This window comes from Engystomops pustulosus, chromosome 4 (assembly GCF_040894005.1).
Source record: "Engystomops pustulosus chromosome 4, aEngPut4.maternal, whole genome shotgun sequence".
NCBI lineage: Eukaryota > Metazoa > Chordata > Amphibia > Anura > Leptodactylidae > Engystomops > Engystomops pustulosus.
In genome coordinates this window covers 35,699,305-35,716,243 of record NC_092414.1, presented here as the reverse complement: position 1 = coordinate 35,716,243, position 16,939 = coordinate 35,699,305, and the positions used below count along the sequence as shown (strand labels likewise).

At 39.0% G+C, this 16,939-nt stretch overlaps 1 protein-coding gene across 48 annotated transcripts in view; it reads left to right on the top strand.

Annotated features, from left to right (window-relative positions):
- The window catches only part of LOC140126346 (protocadherin gamma-C5-like), a 431,655-nt gene that overhangs the window by 362,645 nt on the left and 52,071 nt on the right, over positions 1 to 16,939 (top strand). Inside the window, exon 1 of one of the 48 annotated variants that reach the window (XM_072145694.1) lies at positions 12,017 to 14,601. The exons of the other annotated variants lie outside the window; for them this stretch is intronic. Coding sequence (XP_072001795.1) covers positions 12,172 to 14,601 — 2,430 coding nt within the window. The 5' untranslated portion in view covers positions 12,017 to 12,171. Of the gene's footprint in view, positions 1 to 12,016; positions 14,602 to 16,939 lie in introns of those variants that run through there. 48 annotated transcript variants of the gene reach the window in all.

Here is a 16,939-nt window from a genome sequence, read left to right as displayed (position 1 = left end):
GCCTAAATTTGTGAGTTTTCAAACAGGCAAACTTAAATCTGTCCACCCCATCTGGATTTACATGATAATCCAGTGACTTAAGTTTAGTAGTCAAGATAAAGTTTGAGACATTTTAACACAATTGCAATGATATATCCTCCCATGAATCTATTATTTTCTTCATGCCTTATACAGGCGGTCCCCTACTTAAGGATAACCGACTTACAGACGACCCCTAGTTACAGACGGACCTCACTGCCTACTGTTACCTATGGTAAAGCTCTCTGAATGCTTTACTTTACTCCCAGACTGCAATGATCAGCTGTAAGGAGTCTGTAATCAAGTTTTATTGATCCAATTGTCACTGAGACAAAATTACATTTATATACAAATTTAGGTATGCAAACCTCCTCTTATGTACAGTATGTGTGTGTAATGTACGTGATGGTTGTTTATGACTCGCAGCATTGTTTTAGTGTGGTTACCCACAGAGGGGCTAGGCAGATCTTGTATTACTGGATCGGTGATGCTCAGTATACGTGACATAGGACTACGTTATAAATCCAGGATTGCTTCCATTTACCAGCAGGCAGTGTAAAAATCATAATAACCCTTCCCTGCTGGAGGCGGCTGCTCCGTGTTTTCACTCCTCATACTATAATTATCCAGTGTAAGCTCTGGGTAATTATACCAGGGAGAACTCCTCTACTTTATGTTGTTTCCTAGTCGCTCGTAGATGAAGTAGAGACATTGTAATGCCTGATGTGATTTGCACTTGAAGACTGATTGTATTTTATGACCTGTTAAAGAGTAAATGCTTTTTCTGCAGTTTTTGCAGAGAGGGAAAATGTTTCCTGGGAGAGACAATAGGAATAGGCAAATAATTTTCCCTGGATGATAAAAAAAGAAAACGCTGCCTCCAGTGACCACCTTTTGTATGTAAGTTCCCTATTAGGCAATGCAAACTTACAAAAATCCCCCCTGACTACATGTACGTACTCTCACTAAATTAATCCAAGTTCGGTCAGACCTGAACTTAAAAATCCTGTTCGGGCCTGTTAAACGATACTGGATAAGGACATCAGCCCCAGTTACACACAGTGCCTGCACCCATCGTGGGTGTTAACTGTTTAAATGTTATGTAAATCAATGCAACACCTATGCACCATCATTTTGGGGAGGATGAGTACTCCCATGATGTCATTGGGGAGCGACGATTCTCCCCAAAATGCTCGCACATGCACCAGATCAATTTAAATATCACCAACGAATTTGGGGGATTTCTGCAGGACCCAAACCCAAACCTCTAAAGAAGTCCAGGTCTGGTCCAGGGGACCCAAACCAGCAAAGGTTGGTATGAACCCAAACTTTGCTGTTTGGGTCCACTCTTCCCTACTTACATGGCTTCTCAAAAGTCTTATAACTCTTGACTTATAGGAAGCTCCATTATAAAATATGGTACTGGAAGCACAGCTTTCCTCTTTATATCTAGTAAATGATGTTTAGATGTACCATATATACTCGAGTATAAGCAGACCCGAATATAAGCCGAGGCACCTAATATTACCCCCAAAAAATGGGAAAACTTAATAACTTGCGTATAAGCTGATGTAATGAGCCGTTCAAAGGGAGAGATAGTAGTAATATTAAATTGCTCACAATACATTAAAAGCAGAATCCTATGAACAGCGTATATATATCCTTCCATGTAGGTTTACTACACCACTTTAAGCCTCAGTTCAATTTGTTTAGATCTTAAAGGGAACCTGTCACCAGGGACCTCATTTTCACTTAAGACAGGTTGTAAAAGCCCATGACACCTGCAGTGCAAAGATGCCTCTCTGCCTTCTGTAAGCATTTGCATTACAAAATAATTGTGCGTTATAACTTACTCTTGCACCCTGACAAAACCTGGGGTAGTCACAGGGGTTGGGCTTTGGTTTGGATGCATTTCAAAAAACAACATGTGACTTGTCTGAGCTGCAGGCTGCCTCCATCTTTGTGCTCCTGTACAGCTCCTCCTTCTCCCACTGATGTCAGCTCACCAGGCTGTGACCTCTGAGAAGGAGCAGGAGGAGGAGCTCTGAGGAGGAGCTCTGAGGAGGAAGCTCTGAGGAGGAAGTAACACAGGCAAGTCACATGTTGTTTTTAGAAATGCGTCCAAACCAAAGTCCAGCCCCTGTGACTACCCCAGGATTTTGTCAGGGTACAAGGTAAGTTATAACACACAATTATATTGTAATGCAAATGCTTAGAAAAGGCAGATGTGCACTGCAGGTGTAATAAGCTTCTGCAACCTGTCAATTAGTGAAAATGGTGACGGGTTCCCTTTAATGTGCAGATGTAACAGTCCTTGTATGCACATATGTTAGGAGCACAGACGGACAGATAGTGTCAGGACCACACTTGTTCTACTTGTGTACAGTCAGTTTATTATGTCCTGAAGATAGTGAGCAGTCTAGTTGCTCAGCAAGGAGACGTGTATCTAATTGTTACAAGATTTTATAATAGTAAGCAATGTTGTAAATGCAGCTAAAACACACTTCAGGTACCTGCAGAATCAGCTCCTGTAATCATCTTATGGCTGCACACACACAGCTGCTGTAGCTCGGACTATTCTTTCACACTGCAAGTAGTGTAGATTCTTCCCCTCTGCCAACACAGAACCCCTGTATTTACACTGCAGTCTCACTGCTGACCTGACCTGCGACCTTCTGTCTGCTTGATGCTCCCTATGTCCTCCTTCCCAGGCTGGCAAAAGGTGCTGTATCTCCCCTGTTTGCAGGCTCAACCTTGTACCCGTGCTTGAGCTCAGTTCTTGTTCTCAGCAGCTTGCCCCTTCCTCCCCCGCTCTGCCTCTCAGCCATCGATATATCCCGGGTGATTTAGCTTCCAACACCGTGCTGACATAGCTGCCCGGCTCCCTCACACATGCTGTATTAGGTGTGCTTTTTATATTAACTCGAGTATACGCCGAGTAGGGCTTTTTCAGTACATAAATTGTGCTGAAAAACTCAGCTTATACGGTATATCCCGTATTTTAGTACATATACAGTACACATAGCACACATACATTTGCCTGTGTATACATGTGCCTGTGTATAGTGCAGAGGGTGCCAGATTCAGGATTTCTAGTGCACGTTCTTCATGAATCTGGCGACAGAGTGCATCATTTTTCTTTCTTGGGTGAACCTTTAACACGGGCGTGTGACACAATTATGTCGGACTTTGCATGATAAATGTGGCGCACGGTTCGACTGAGCACCGGAACGCCCATTTCAGTGCATAAATTTGTGCCACACCTGGTATAGTGCAGCGTGCGCCACAAATGTGTCTCAGACACTTCTTCATCTACACGTCAACCTGAAGTATGGCAGAATCGTTACACATGGTTTAATATCTTCTTTCAGTATTCATCCCAAAATATAATGATCCTGAATTGGGTTTTGTTGGCTTCCTATCTGGACTACAATGTATGGTGGTATAGATTGTACACATTCATTAACACATACCAGCAGTGCTATTACTTTATGTTCCACAGCTTTTGTTTCTTTATGTACAGTATTTCTGTGATTTACCAATTTATACATGATGTTTAGATATTCTATTAGCGGATATTGCTCAGTGATTTAGGATGGGGTGCAGCACAGACAAAATATCTCTGATTATTTTGGTATACTGTACAGTCAACATGTTCATAATAGTCCTGCAAAACTTATATCATAATAATAATCCTATAAAAGTCTGAAGCATCTTTCTATAGAATTCTACATTCCTCTTTTATTCCTTCCGAACATTTATAAATTAATGTACAACTGGGTGTTAACTTTGTACCTCTTGTCAAAGTGATGTGTCAGCCCTGATTGAACACATCAAAGTGTATAGGGATACTATTTTAAATGGTTACACCCTGTTGTCCATTTATTTATGATTTTTTTTTGTGCAATTAAATGGTTCAACAAAAAGCTTTCCGAATAGATGTTCTGGAATACATACAGGAAAGTGCCTGTTTAAAGAACCGAGCCTTCAGAAAACAATGATGTTCTGCAAATTATGTCGTGCTGCATTGCTTTATTTTTCCATTGACCTGTTGGCCTGTTATTTTGCAGGATGGGTATATTTATTATTAGTGTCATGGTCTGATTGTTTAATTATTTTCTCTTTGTGGTAGGCAATGAAAAAGAATGACTCAATAGCTACTTTAATGAAGTGTTGCAGATCTTTAAGAAGTAACCACCTCCCTCTTTAAAGGCCATCTACAGGGTCAGCTCCATGTTTGATATGGTCCCTGAGTCTCAGTAGGCCCCTTTGAACTCAAGTAGGAAGTTAAAAATTCAGAAACTAAAACAGTGTCCTGTTCCCTTATATTCCCTAGTTTATCATACCACACAGCCCTCTCATGAGTATTTTATATAAGCCCCCCTTGCCCCCATGGCAAACACCCCCCACCCACCCAGCAACTCTGGGACACGGCACTTGCCCAGGTACGCCCAGTGCTGGCGCCGGCCCTGGACATCTACCACTAGGTTCAAGGTTTGTAATCCAAGCACACTTACATGCAGCTGTGTACCCCTTCTGGCAGAATCTGTTCTTCTTTAAGATTCCTATTCCCTTGTTTTTAATAAAAATGATGCAAATTATTTCCAGGCTCATTTGCATAATTTTAAAAGCCTTTAAAAAAAAAAATCAGGGCATAAGAAGCGAAGAGAAGAATAGATCCTGCCAGAGTGGGAACACAGCAGTACAATCCTTTATCCTGATGGTCGATGTCCTTTAAGGCTAATAAGATGTATTGTTGACTATTGTCCACACCACTTAAAGAGATGAACAGCCAGAATGAACCCTGGTCGGTGCCTGAATTTTTTATTCGAGAATCACTGTGGTTACTCAGGAAAAATATCACATTTACTTTTTTTTTTGCTGAACACTTTAGTTATTTACTGTTGCGATCAGATTTAATTAGTTAAATATTTTATTACATTTTATCAATTATTTCCCAATTACAGAATAGAGAATGCAGGAAATCATTAATTCAAATTCTATTTTATTCCTTTTTTTAATCTTTTTTTGTTGTACTTTATCAATTTTTTCATTGTTAACATTGTTCACCTAGTTGCCGTCATAGAAGTAGTTCCTTCTGTTGGCCAGAAGAGGGCACACCTGTCCTCTGATCTTTCTTTGTGCTTCTCTTGCTGTCGAAGCTCTGCCCTCCTCCTGGCTCAGTGAATCAACCTCCGTCTTTGCACCAGCACACAAAGCCGAGCTGCTGCTTTGTTGGGATCTCCGTGGATATTTTTAAATGCCCTGGATGACGGTTCTCTTTCTGAAAGGATTTAAGACCAGTCTAGAACCTCATGGGATTATAAAAGGACCTCCATTTCTTATTATAAGAAGAAAAAGATTTAAGTGATGAGCATCCACAGCTCAATGAAGGCTTGGAAATGGCAAGTGGCGTTTCTCGTTCTGTGTTGTAGCTGGGGCTGGGTCTCTGGACAGCTGCGCTATTCTCTCTATGAAGAGCTGGAGCCGGGGACGTTTGTGGGGAATATAATGCAGGATCTGGGAATCTCAGACAATAAACACAGATTATTGTTGGGACCTGAAAGCAAGAGCAGATATTTTCATGTGGATCCAGGGAGTGGAGCCCTGACCGTGAGTAAGAGGATTGATAGAGAAAGCCTTTGTGGGTCTAGCCATAGCTGTCTCCTGCATCTGGAGGCTAGAACTGAAAACCCTGTGCAGATTTATCATGTAGAAATAGAAATTATGGATATAAATGATAATTCTCCATCTTTCTCCAATGTGCACCGTATTCTGAGGATCACAGAGTTGGTGACTATTCCTGGGGTCCGATTTCCACTAGAGATTGCACAGGATGCAGATATTGGTGTGAATAGTGTTACCCAGTATAGGCTCAATGCAAACCCTTTCTTTTCTTTGTCTGTAAAGACCCGTAAAGATGGAACTCTGATGCCCGAATTGATACTGGAAAAGATATTAGACAGGGAAGAGAAAAAAGAACATAAGCTAATTCTCACTGCTATAGACGGAGGAGAACCGCAGAGATCGGGGTCTACCACGATAACTGTAATTGTTATAGATATAAATGATAATGCCCCCGTGTTTACGGAATCTGTATATAGGATCCGTTTACTGGAAAATGCTCCACTGAAAACAGTCATCATAAAGATGAATGCTACAGATCTGGATGAAGGGGCAAACTCAGAGATTGAATATTCTTTTGATGATCATACATCAGAATCAGCTAAAGCTTTGTATGATATAGACATGCAAACTGGTGAGATTTTTGTTAAGGGGCTTGTGGACTATGAAGAGAGTCAATACTGGGAGTTATCTATCAGAGCAGTAGACAAAGGAACACCAGAGCTAGAAGGGCGCTGTATTGTTCAAGTGGAAATACAGGATGAAAATGATAACCCACCTGAGATCCTATTTACTTCTGCCTCCAATGCTGTCCCTGAAGATGCCGCCTTGGGTACTCTTATTGGATTTTTGATTGTCAAAGACAAGGACTCTGGTAGGAATGGAGAAATACAACTAGAAACCTCCCCAAACCTTCCATTTAGATTCCATTATCTTAATAACCGTTTCTCTCTGGTAACTGATGGCCAACTAGATAGAGAAAAACAGGCTCAATATGAGATCATCGTAACGGCTTCTGATCTAGGATCTCCTCCATTGCACACGCAAACAAAAATAACCCTAAACATATCAGATGTCAATGATAATCTTCCAGTATTTCAGCAATCAATTTACAATGCTTTCATTCAGGAGAACAATGAGGCTGGGAGTTTATTATGTACAGTGTATGCCTCAGATTCAGATGAAGGGGTTAATTCAAAACTAGCATACTCTATATTTGATGGACAGATAGATGGGTTATCCATATCATCTCTTGTGTACATAAACTCAGAAAGTGGTAAGATCTTTGCACAACGTTCCTTTGACTATGAGCAAACTCAAGTCTTAAAAATTACAGTGAGAGTTGAAGATTCTGGATCTCCGAGATTATTTTCCGAGGCTTTTGTTTTTATCTTTGTTCTGGATACAAATGACAACCACCCAACTGTGTTATATCCAGGTTATTCAGGAGAGCATATTCCTCAGCAGAAGTTACCAAAATCGTCAGGAGCTGGATATCTGGTGACAAAGGTGTCTGCAGTGGATATAGATTCAGGTCGTAATGCTTGGCTACATTATAGGATTATTGATTCCACAAATTCTAGATTGTTTCAAATTTCTGAAGCCACAGGAGAAATAAGAACTCTTCAAGGACTGGAAGATGTAGATATTTTAGAGCAAAAACTTGTGATTTTAGTCAGCGATCATGGAGAACCTTCTCTGTCAACTACGGTTACCTTGCTTGTGAACATATTAGACAGTGTGGTGATTGACAGTCCTAAATCTCCAGATCTTCATACAAATTTCAAGCCAACTACTGATGTCACACTGTATCTTATCATTTCCTTGGTTGCCATTAGTTTGGTTTCACTTGTTACATTTTTCATTTTGATTTGGAAATGTCTGAAACGGGAGGATGGCAGCAGCTGCTGCGGGGCTTGTCAACCAAGCAAATCACATTCTGACCACTGTGTGGATCAATATCAACCAACTCTTTTCTTGAACAATGATGGAACATTAAAGTATATGGAGGTTCGAATGGTTCCACCAGAAGCTCAGGGACCGTGTTATCCCTGTTTTCCTTCAGCAACAGAAAATGATTTCACCTTTATGAAACCTCTTGATTTTCCTCAGTTGAAGGATTTGGTTAGTGACGCTAATCCTTCATCTTCTAATACCTTGGTAAATGGCAGCAATCAGGTGAGAGGATATCCTAATTCCTATAGTTTTTCTCAAAATATTTTTTATTTTGACAAAGACAAAGAAGCATATATACATAATCTGATCTTAACTTTTTTATCCTTTTTTACTGCAGAATTTTTTATTATTGTATTTTAGTGATTTAGTGAAAATTTTAATTTTTACATGTTCCAACTTAGTACTGAAATATTTGCTCGAATTTGGAATCATAAAGTTTCAATGATGTGATGTATCAAGAATTATAACTTGCTAACAGTGAAAAGATAAATGCAGAGCTGGAGATTTTTCTTGCATTGCCCTTGCCCAGTTCCTTGCCAATTCCTGTGTGTGGGAAAGAGGAAATAAATATACCATAGCAGTGACTACTAAGTACTGCTGGCACAGTTTTGTAATTAAATGGGGTAATTCATGATGGGGGCATTATAGCATGGGGAATTCATTGTGGATGTTATCACAATATTGTATGTTACAATTAGTTATAAACACTTCATGCATATAGTTCATAGGTTATGATGGGGATGGAATGATTCAACTACTAAACGTGGTTATTATTTTCTTTTCTTTAGCAAATTGGTTCATGTCAGAGTTGATATAGTACCAATTGTGTGCTCAGTGTTTTTAGGTAAATTATTGTGTATCTTGGCAGTTTCTGTAATCTTATTTCCAGGAGAAAAAAAACTGTTCCTAGGTAAATGGTTTAATCTTACAGTAAAGATGGAAATTATGGGGGACATTTATTAGTACTTTTTCTGCGCAATTTTTCTGGCGTAAACGCATTGAAACAATCTCGATTTCTCTTGCACAATTACACAAACGACGGCGTATGATAAATTCTCCCCTATGATCATATGAATGAGATGCTGCTTGGCACAATGTTGACAATTAAATGGTCTCTAAAGTTTCAAGAAGCCTTAGATATTTTAGGCTGCGTTCACATTGTGTCTTCTGGACACGTTTAACATGTATGCCAAGAAAGCTGCAACTGTATGGCCTCCATCCCTGGCCTCCGCTGATCATATAATGTGAGTGTTTCCCCAGGTATTCTAACTTTCTAAATAAGTTATGTAACTTGGGAAACATCTGGGACAACAGCAACAATAAATCTATGACTGTTTCCTATGTTCTTTCCTCCTTTTGCTTTCAGCAGGGGAGGAAACATACCTGAGGACGTATCCCACTGTATCAGCATAAATTGGAATATGCTGTAGTCCTCCGTTGTTAGGATACATTTAGAATTCTCCTGACATATTTTTACAACAGAGGGAATGAAATGTGAATATAGCAGTAATATTACAAGTAAAAATAAGATACTGTAATCATCTAATATATAAAGAAGCAAAGTGCTTATTCTTCCAATTATTTTGCCTTTTATCATCCTCCTTCCCTTCTTATCTGCCATTTACAATAAAATCTCTACTAAATTCCATCTTGCTAGCAAGAGAAACAGAATCTGAGATATCAGATCACATAGAACAATGATGGCGAGGTGCCAACCAAAAATTAAAGAAGTAACTTATTGCTCCCTGATCTTCAACAACGTTCGATCATATTGGCCTCCTGAGGACAAGATGGAAAATTTACATCATTTTAGCTTCTTTCCAGTGTCCCTCTGTACACAGAGAATTGTGGGGCCAGCAGAAGGTCTTCCAAAGATAATTTGGCCCTGTCTACTCATTCTCCCTCTTCCTACATACCCAGGTATCAAAGTACGTATCACTTAAATATATGACTGAAAGCAGCATCTTTTAAGTTGCTTGGTACTGCAGGAAGATTCTTTGAGTCCTGTCCGGTGTGCTGGGGGTGATGGCCCAGGTGCCCACAGAAAGGGCTCTGAGTGCCGCCTCTGGCACCCGTGCCATAGGTTCGCCACCACTGACATAGAAGCTCTATGCAACAGGGAAGGGGAAGCAAACAAGAGCAGCTCTGTCTCCTCTAGCACAGAAAGAATTCCACATTTACAGCCAGATGCATACAATGGACATTGGAATAATCATAGTCCAATAACTGGTTGATTTATAGAAGACAAATAGTTACAGAACACCTACAATTGGGATGTATATATATATAGGCAAACGTCAACAAGCTTCACTACTTTAGTAGTTTTATTCTGGTAATGGATTCCTGACAGCTTTACAAACCCTGGAGGCCTCATTAGTCAGAGTTTTATTTGCTGGTTTTTCACGAGACAGTTCATTTAACAAAGTTATATAGACAGTCACATCATTATGTTGTAGACACAGATTGTGTTTCCAGTAAGAGTTATAATTCTAGATAATATACAACCATGTATGATTTGAATCATACAAATTATCGGAGGACAAATATGGGCTAATTACAGTTTCTAAGAATAGAGATTACACAGGTTTTTCGGGACATTCACTAATGAGAGCTCAGCATAGGATGGGGGGAACTTTTATGTAGAAATAGATAGTACATGTTAAATGAATGAATGAATGAATGAATAAATATTGAAGAAAAATGTATGTATGTATAGCCAACAGTAAAAGTGGTTTCTCATTCTGGTCTGTGCCATGCGTCTGTTGCACATCTGTTGCGGTTTGTCTCCATTTTGCTTCTGTTTTGATTCCACGTCCGCAAAAAAAACCTAAAGGTTTAACATTGCTTTGTATACATAACACCCTTTTCCCATCAGTTTTTGTAAATTTCTGCAAACTTATAGACTTCTATTACTTTCCGGGATCTGCATCAGTGAAAAACAACAGTCAGGTTTAATTTTTTTTTTCCACAGACCACAGAAAAAAGACAATGTGAAAGCATCCATAGAAATCAATGGCTCAGTTAGGCATCCGTGAGAATCACTGAACCACGGATGTGAAAAACAACGCAGGTCCTGAAATAAATCGGATATGCTAGCAGTTCATTTGATAAATGAAACATTAAACCGTACATCATATTTGGATGTTGAAAGAGAAAAGAAAGTCCAAATCTAAAACGTAGGCCCAAACACGATAACCACTTCTTTTAGGTTACACAAAAACAGTAGTCATGGATGAAATTACTGTATTTTCCTACAGTAATCATAGATGTCTGTTGGATAGTACAATGTTTAAAGAGTTGTTCACCTAAATTGTCTTGAGGCCAAATTGAAGACATTGGGGCATATTTATCATGACAGGCCCGCCGCTGCATTTTCACAGTGCAAAAGCCTCTTGATGTATCGGGGCAGGTGGCTGTGCAGCGTCTATTCTACGCTAAGCTAGCATTTCCGATTATTTCAGGGCCTCTACGCGACTGGCACAAATATGTGATGATGTACGGTTTAGGGTTTCTTTTATCAAATTAACTGGGTCCGTGAAGTAAGAAAGCGCCTTAAGGAGACTTTGCCAATAAAAACATACGGTGACTTAAGCTATTCATCCTACAGTGGGGGATTTTGGGAAATACGCAAATACTTTTTTCAGGTTGGGATAAGGAAAATGCCTTGCAGTATAAGGCAGCCCGCATAAACATTAAGAATGACTTGTTACTAGTGTTGAGTGGTCGCAAACTGAAAAGACCTCAACCCACCACCATTAGCACCAATCTGGGGCGTTAACTCTTCAAAAGTATGTTTAAGTACACCCAGCCGTGTGCGACAGCACTTCCCTGCCAGTGGCGCTGCCATTTTAGGGAGGATCGTTGCTCCCTTATGACGTCATGGTGCAGTTGTGGTTATGAATGTGATATGTGATTGCCACTGGCGACTTTGCCAGCATCATTTAAATAGTTAACATTTGCAATTGGTGCCAGCAGAGATCGCTGTAGTCACTGGTTGGGGACTGGATCTGGGTAGCGGGCAGCTTTTTTTAAATTAAAAAGGTCCAGTCATCACTACTTGTTACATGACTTACATTGTAGCTAAGAGACAATGGTTTTACTTGCAACATCTTTGCATATTTCTCTCAAATGAACTGAAAAGCATGTTGTCTGTTACTTTATATAATTATATATAATTACTTCGTGTAAATATATATATATTTGTTTAATAGATAATGAAATAACATAATTAAATAACATAGCAATTAACACTGAATATGAATTTTAAAACTAGGAGTTCTAACACTTGCAATAATTGCACTTGACCAGCAGAGGGCATTATAACCAACCACTCATGTTATTTGCAACAAAAGGATTGCCCATCTCATAAACTCCTCCCCCTGTCTCAGTGAATCGCCTCTCCAGCATATCAGCAACACAGACGTTGTGGCTGCCGCGCGGATAAAACCTTGCGGATGTATTTTAGAAATATGGATCTACTATTTTGTTTTTGCTTCGATCAAAATCTCAAAACAATTGCTGTTTTTGGACTATACAATGGTTTATAATCTGTGGTGATTTAGGATTTACGTTATGGACATCTCAAAGCTTTGGAAATGGCAAGTACTGTCTCTCCTCTTTCTTTGTAGCTGGGGCTGGGTCTCTGGGCAGCTTCATTATTCCATTACGGAAGAGTCAGATCCTGAGACATTAGTAGGAAATGTAGCTCAGGATCTCAAGCTGAACATTGCAGATATTTCTGCAAGACGGGTGAGATTGGGTTCTGAGAAGACCTCTAGATATTTTTCTGTGAACCAGGGCAATGGAGACTTGATAATTAAAGAGAGACTGGACAGAGAGACCTTGTGTGGGTCTGGGGTGAGATGCTTCTTGACTCTAGAAGTAATAACTGAGCAACCTCTGGAGCTTTTTGGTTTGGAAATAGAAGTACTTGATATTAATGATAATTCTCCAAAATTCTCCACAAATGTCCAAACCATTAGAATTTCAGAAGCTCTAGCAAGTCCTAGCACCAGATTTCCCCTAGAAAGTGCTCAAGATCTAGATACAGGCACGTATGGAGTATCTCAATATCTGCTCAGTTCTAGTCCATATTTTACCTTGTCTGTAAAGAAAAGAAAGGATGGGACTATGTTTCCAGAGTTGGTTATAGAGAAGAACTTAGACAGAGAAGAACAAGCAAGTCATAAACTTCTCCTCACTGCTGTCGATGGCGGAAAGCCTCCTAAATCTGGGACTTCTGAAATTACTGTTATTGTTCTTGACAGCAATGATAATGCTCCAGTTTTTGATCATTCTACATATAAGGTGACCTTACCAGAAAACACAACCCCCAAAACATCTATATTAAGACTGAACGCCACAGATTTAGATGAAGGTCTCAATGGAAAAATTGAATATTTTTTTGACTTTCATACATTGGACTCCATAAAACAATTATTTGACCTAAACCAAGAAACAGGAGAAATCTCTGTCAAGGGTGTGGTTGATTATGAAGAAGCTGATTTCTATGAGATATCTATCAGAGCAAAGGACAAAGGGAATCCAGAAATGGAAAGCCGTTGTCTTGTGATTATTGAAATAGAAGATATTAATGATAACCCTCCGGAGATCTCTCTAACATCTCTGGTGGAGTCAGTGCCTGAAAATGCAGCGGTTGGAACAGCAGTTGGATTTTTAAGTGTAAAAGATAAAGATTCTGGAAAAAATGGTGAGGTCAATCTGGAATTAACACCTAACCTGCCCTTTAAAATCAAGCAATTTAATAACCGATATTCAATCATAACAAATGAACTTCTTGATAGAGAAAAAGTTTCTCGGTATACCCTCAAGTTAATTGCTTCAGATCTTGGTTTTCCTCAACTAAAAAGCCATGTATCGATCAATTTGAATGTCTCAGATATCAATGATAATTCTCCAGCCTTTACACAAAAGTATTTTAATGCTTTCATAGCAGAAAACAATGACCCTAGTAGTTTACTCTGCAGAGTTTCTGCTGTTGATCTAGATGAGGGGTTAAACTCAGATCTGGTTTACTCACTTGTGGACACAGAAATCGAAGGATCTCCTGTATCAACTTTCATCTACATAAACGGTGACAATGGAAATATCTATGCCCAACGTTCCTTTGATTATGAGATGACCCAGGTGCTTCATGTAACAGTGAAGGTAGAAGATTTAGGTTCTCCGAGACTCTCTTCAACCACTAATGTTTTTATCTTTGTTCAGGATAAAAATGATAATGTTCCTAAGATATTGTATCCTGAATATGCCAGGGATTTTACCTCTCATCAAAAGATACCAAAATTTACGTCTTCTGGAGTATGGGTTACAAAAGTATCTGCTTTGGATTCTGATTCAGGTCGTAATGCATGGCTACTTTATAACATACAAGATGCTACAGATCGATATTTGTTTCAAATATCTCCCCATACGGGAGAAATTAGAAGTTCTCGACCATTCCAGGAGACCGATCAGTTGGAACAAAAACTTGTTATTTTGGTTAAAGATCATGGTGAACCATGTTTGTCCTCCTCAGTCACTATTATTCTAACTTTTGAAGACAAAACTCTACAGGAGCACAAGTCTCAAACATTTCTTTCAACTTCCCCTAGCAAAGATAACATGACCCTATACTTAATCATTTCCTTGGCGGCCATTAGTCTAGTTTCTCTAGTTACATTTATCATATTGATAGTGAGATGTCTAAGGAAAGAATCTAGTTATGGTGGCTACATGTGCTGTGGAACAAGACCTCAACCTAAATATAACACAGAACAATATAAGCCAACACTTCACTTGAACACAGATGGGACCTTAAAGTATATGGAGGTTAGGATGCAGCCCCCCAACCCCCAAAGCCAATGCTACCAACCCTGCTTTCCTACAGCTGATAAACTGGATTTCACATGTTTGACACCTCTTAATTTTCCCACGCTAAGATCTATAGTCAATGAGACTGAGATGGTCTCTGGTAATTTCGGGTTCAATGAATCTAATCAGGTGAGATAACCAGTAATTTACTTACAATCTATTATACAAAGTTGAGACATATTATGTGTAGTAGTGTGATTATCTTTTATATACAATTTGAGGAAACTCTTAATTTGTCCATATTGGTAATAATTGTTACATTTTTGCACTTTTTGGCAGTTTTTACTTTATTATTTTATTTTTATTTTTTTTTTTGCAAATCCTCATATTCCTATAATTCAGTTTTGATGCATTTAAAATGTTTAAAAGTGGTTCTAAGATTGAATTACAAACAACCACCCAAAATTATATATTGGGGTGTTCTATAGGGATGGTCATCTCAAAGAGGATGGCCAGTATGCATAACACATGGAGGAACTGATTTTGTGGAAAATTTGTTGTTGGTCTTTTGGATAGATTACAGAAGGATAGTTTGTTACCAAATACCAAGTATTGTGCTGGTTTTTTTTACACTTTTTTTATAATGTTTGAGGACCATAATCATCTTAGGGACCACCGTCTTTGTAACAATAAATGATTAACAGGCCAATAAATACCTGATACTCGATATAATGACTATCGCACATGGTGATAAAATAATGTGAACAATTGACCATGTAAATACATCTAAAACAATTTTGTTTGTATCTTTCCTTACGATGTGGAATATCTGTAGAACTCTACCATACTTGCATAGTCTCTGCTCACAGCTTACATTATTGTGGGAGAATGTGTATTATTCTTAAATAGGTGTATATGAAAAGTCTTTCTATGACAAAACGATCATCAGCAATTACATGGATTTTCACTTTGGATAAACTCTAATCTGTTTTGGTAGTAATGGAAGAAAGGACCTAACTTGATATCCTACCAAAGTAACAAAGCCCTGCAATACAATGCTATAAATCCAATGTCAGATTGGGTTTCTTGGGTTCACTAGAGAAATAAGAGGGGTTACCTAACATTGACACCTAGGAAATAGTAGCCAGTCTAATTCTGGTCCTCCGAGGCCTATTGTAATGTTAGAACAAGGGTCCAATAGAGGATTTTCTGGGCCTGTGGTGGGTCAGATTGATCTTGTGCTGTTATGGGCTGCTATAACTTTTGTATAGATAAAACTCATATAAAATCATGGCAATGAGACGAGAGAGACATTCATGTTGTGTGGTCAGAAGTGTGTGCAGATAATAAGATGTCCTGGTAACCTGATCACTTAATGGCAACACTTGGCAGAAAGAACATGCCACAACTCTGAAGAAGGAGAATGAAATCCAACCCCTTACACAATAACAATAAAATGACAGTAACCTTCCCCCATGTCAAAGGTCATACTGTATAGCTGTAATAGATGGAGAGGTAACTGATACCTTCCCACACTTGTACATTAGGTGGTCTGATCTTCATCACTGCTCAATCCTGATTCATGTAGTTTATATTCACGCATTGTGGATATGCTAAGGATTTTCTATTGTGGAATTACTAGCAATTTACTGTGTATTGTAGCAACAGCAAAGTAATTGAGATTTTAATGCATTTCTGTGTTGTGCAACCATAACATTACAATATGTTTCCATCCATCTTCCTATATTACAGAATTACTTTAATGTTAAAGGAAATCTACCTTTTGTTTTTATGCATCGTGAATCAAACATACTTTGAGACTGCTGTAGCTACACTGATGCAGAAACATATCTTGTTTAATCCCTGAACTGAGTGGTTTTGCTGAAAAAACAATTATACAATTATGATAAAGAGGCTCTGTCGCCTCCTGTGGCTGGTTCGGATCTTCTCCTCTTACTGCTGCAGAGAATAATGTAAACACTGTGTTGTCCCTGTCAGACAGAAGTAATAAATCGCTGCACCATCCCCCAGCTGCTGTGTATGAGTCATCCAGCTCCGGTTGATTAGTCCCGTGGACAGTTCAGGAAGCTCCATGTAATGTGTTTATGAATGGCAAGCAGCATGCAACCCAGCTTTCCCTAGGCCCTGAATTTTATAATTGTTTTTTGAGCAAAATCACTTGGATCAGAGATGAAACAAGATATGTTTCTGGACCAGTGTCGCTACAGCATTCTCAGAGTATGTTTGGTTCACAATGTATGAAAACAAATGGTAAAGTTCCTTTAAAGGGGTGCAGTAGGCTAATATCTGAAGATGTCCCATATAGAATGAAAGGAGCAATCTCTAATCAGAATACAAAGAAACCTTGTTATCAATTGTTACCCCCACTACCACCCCACTTCTCCCTACTAATCAGTAGAACATCCAGGACCATGCTTTCACAAGCACCCAAACTGAATCTGATGACCCATTCTATTGTATCTTTTTATATGGTGGCCTACACATTCACAGAGGTTTTATTCTACCA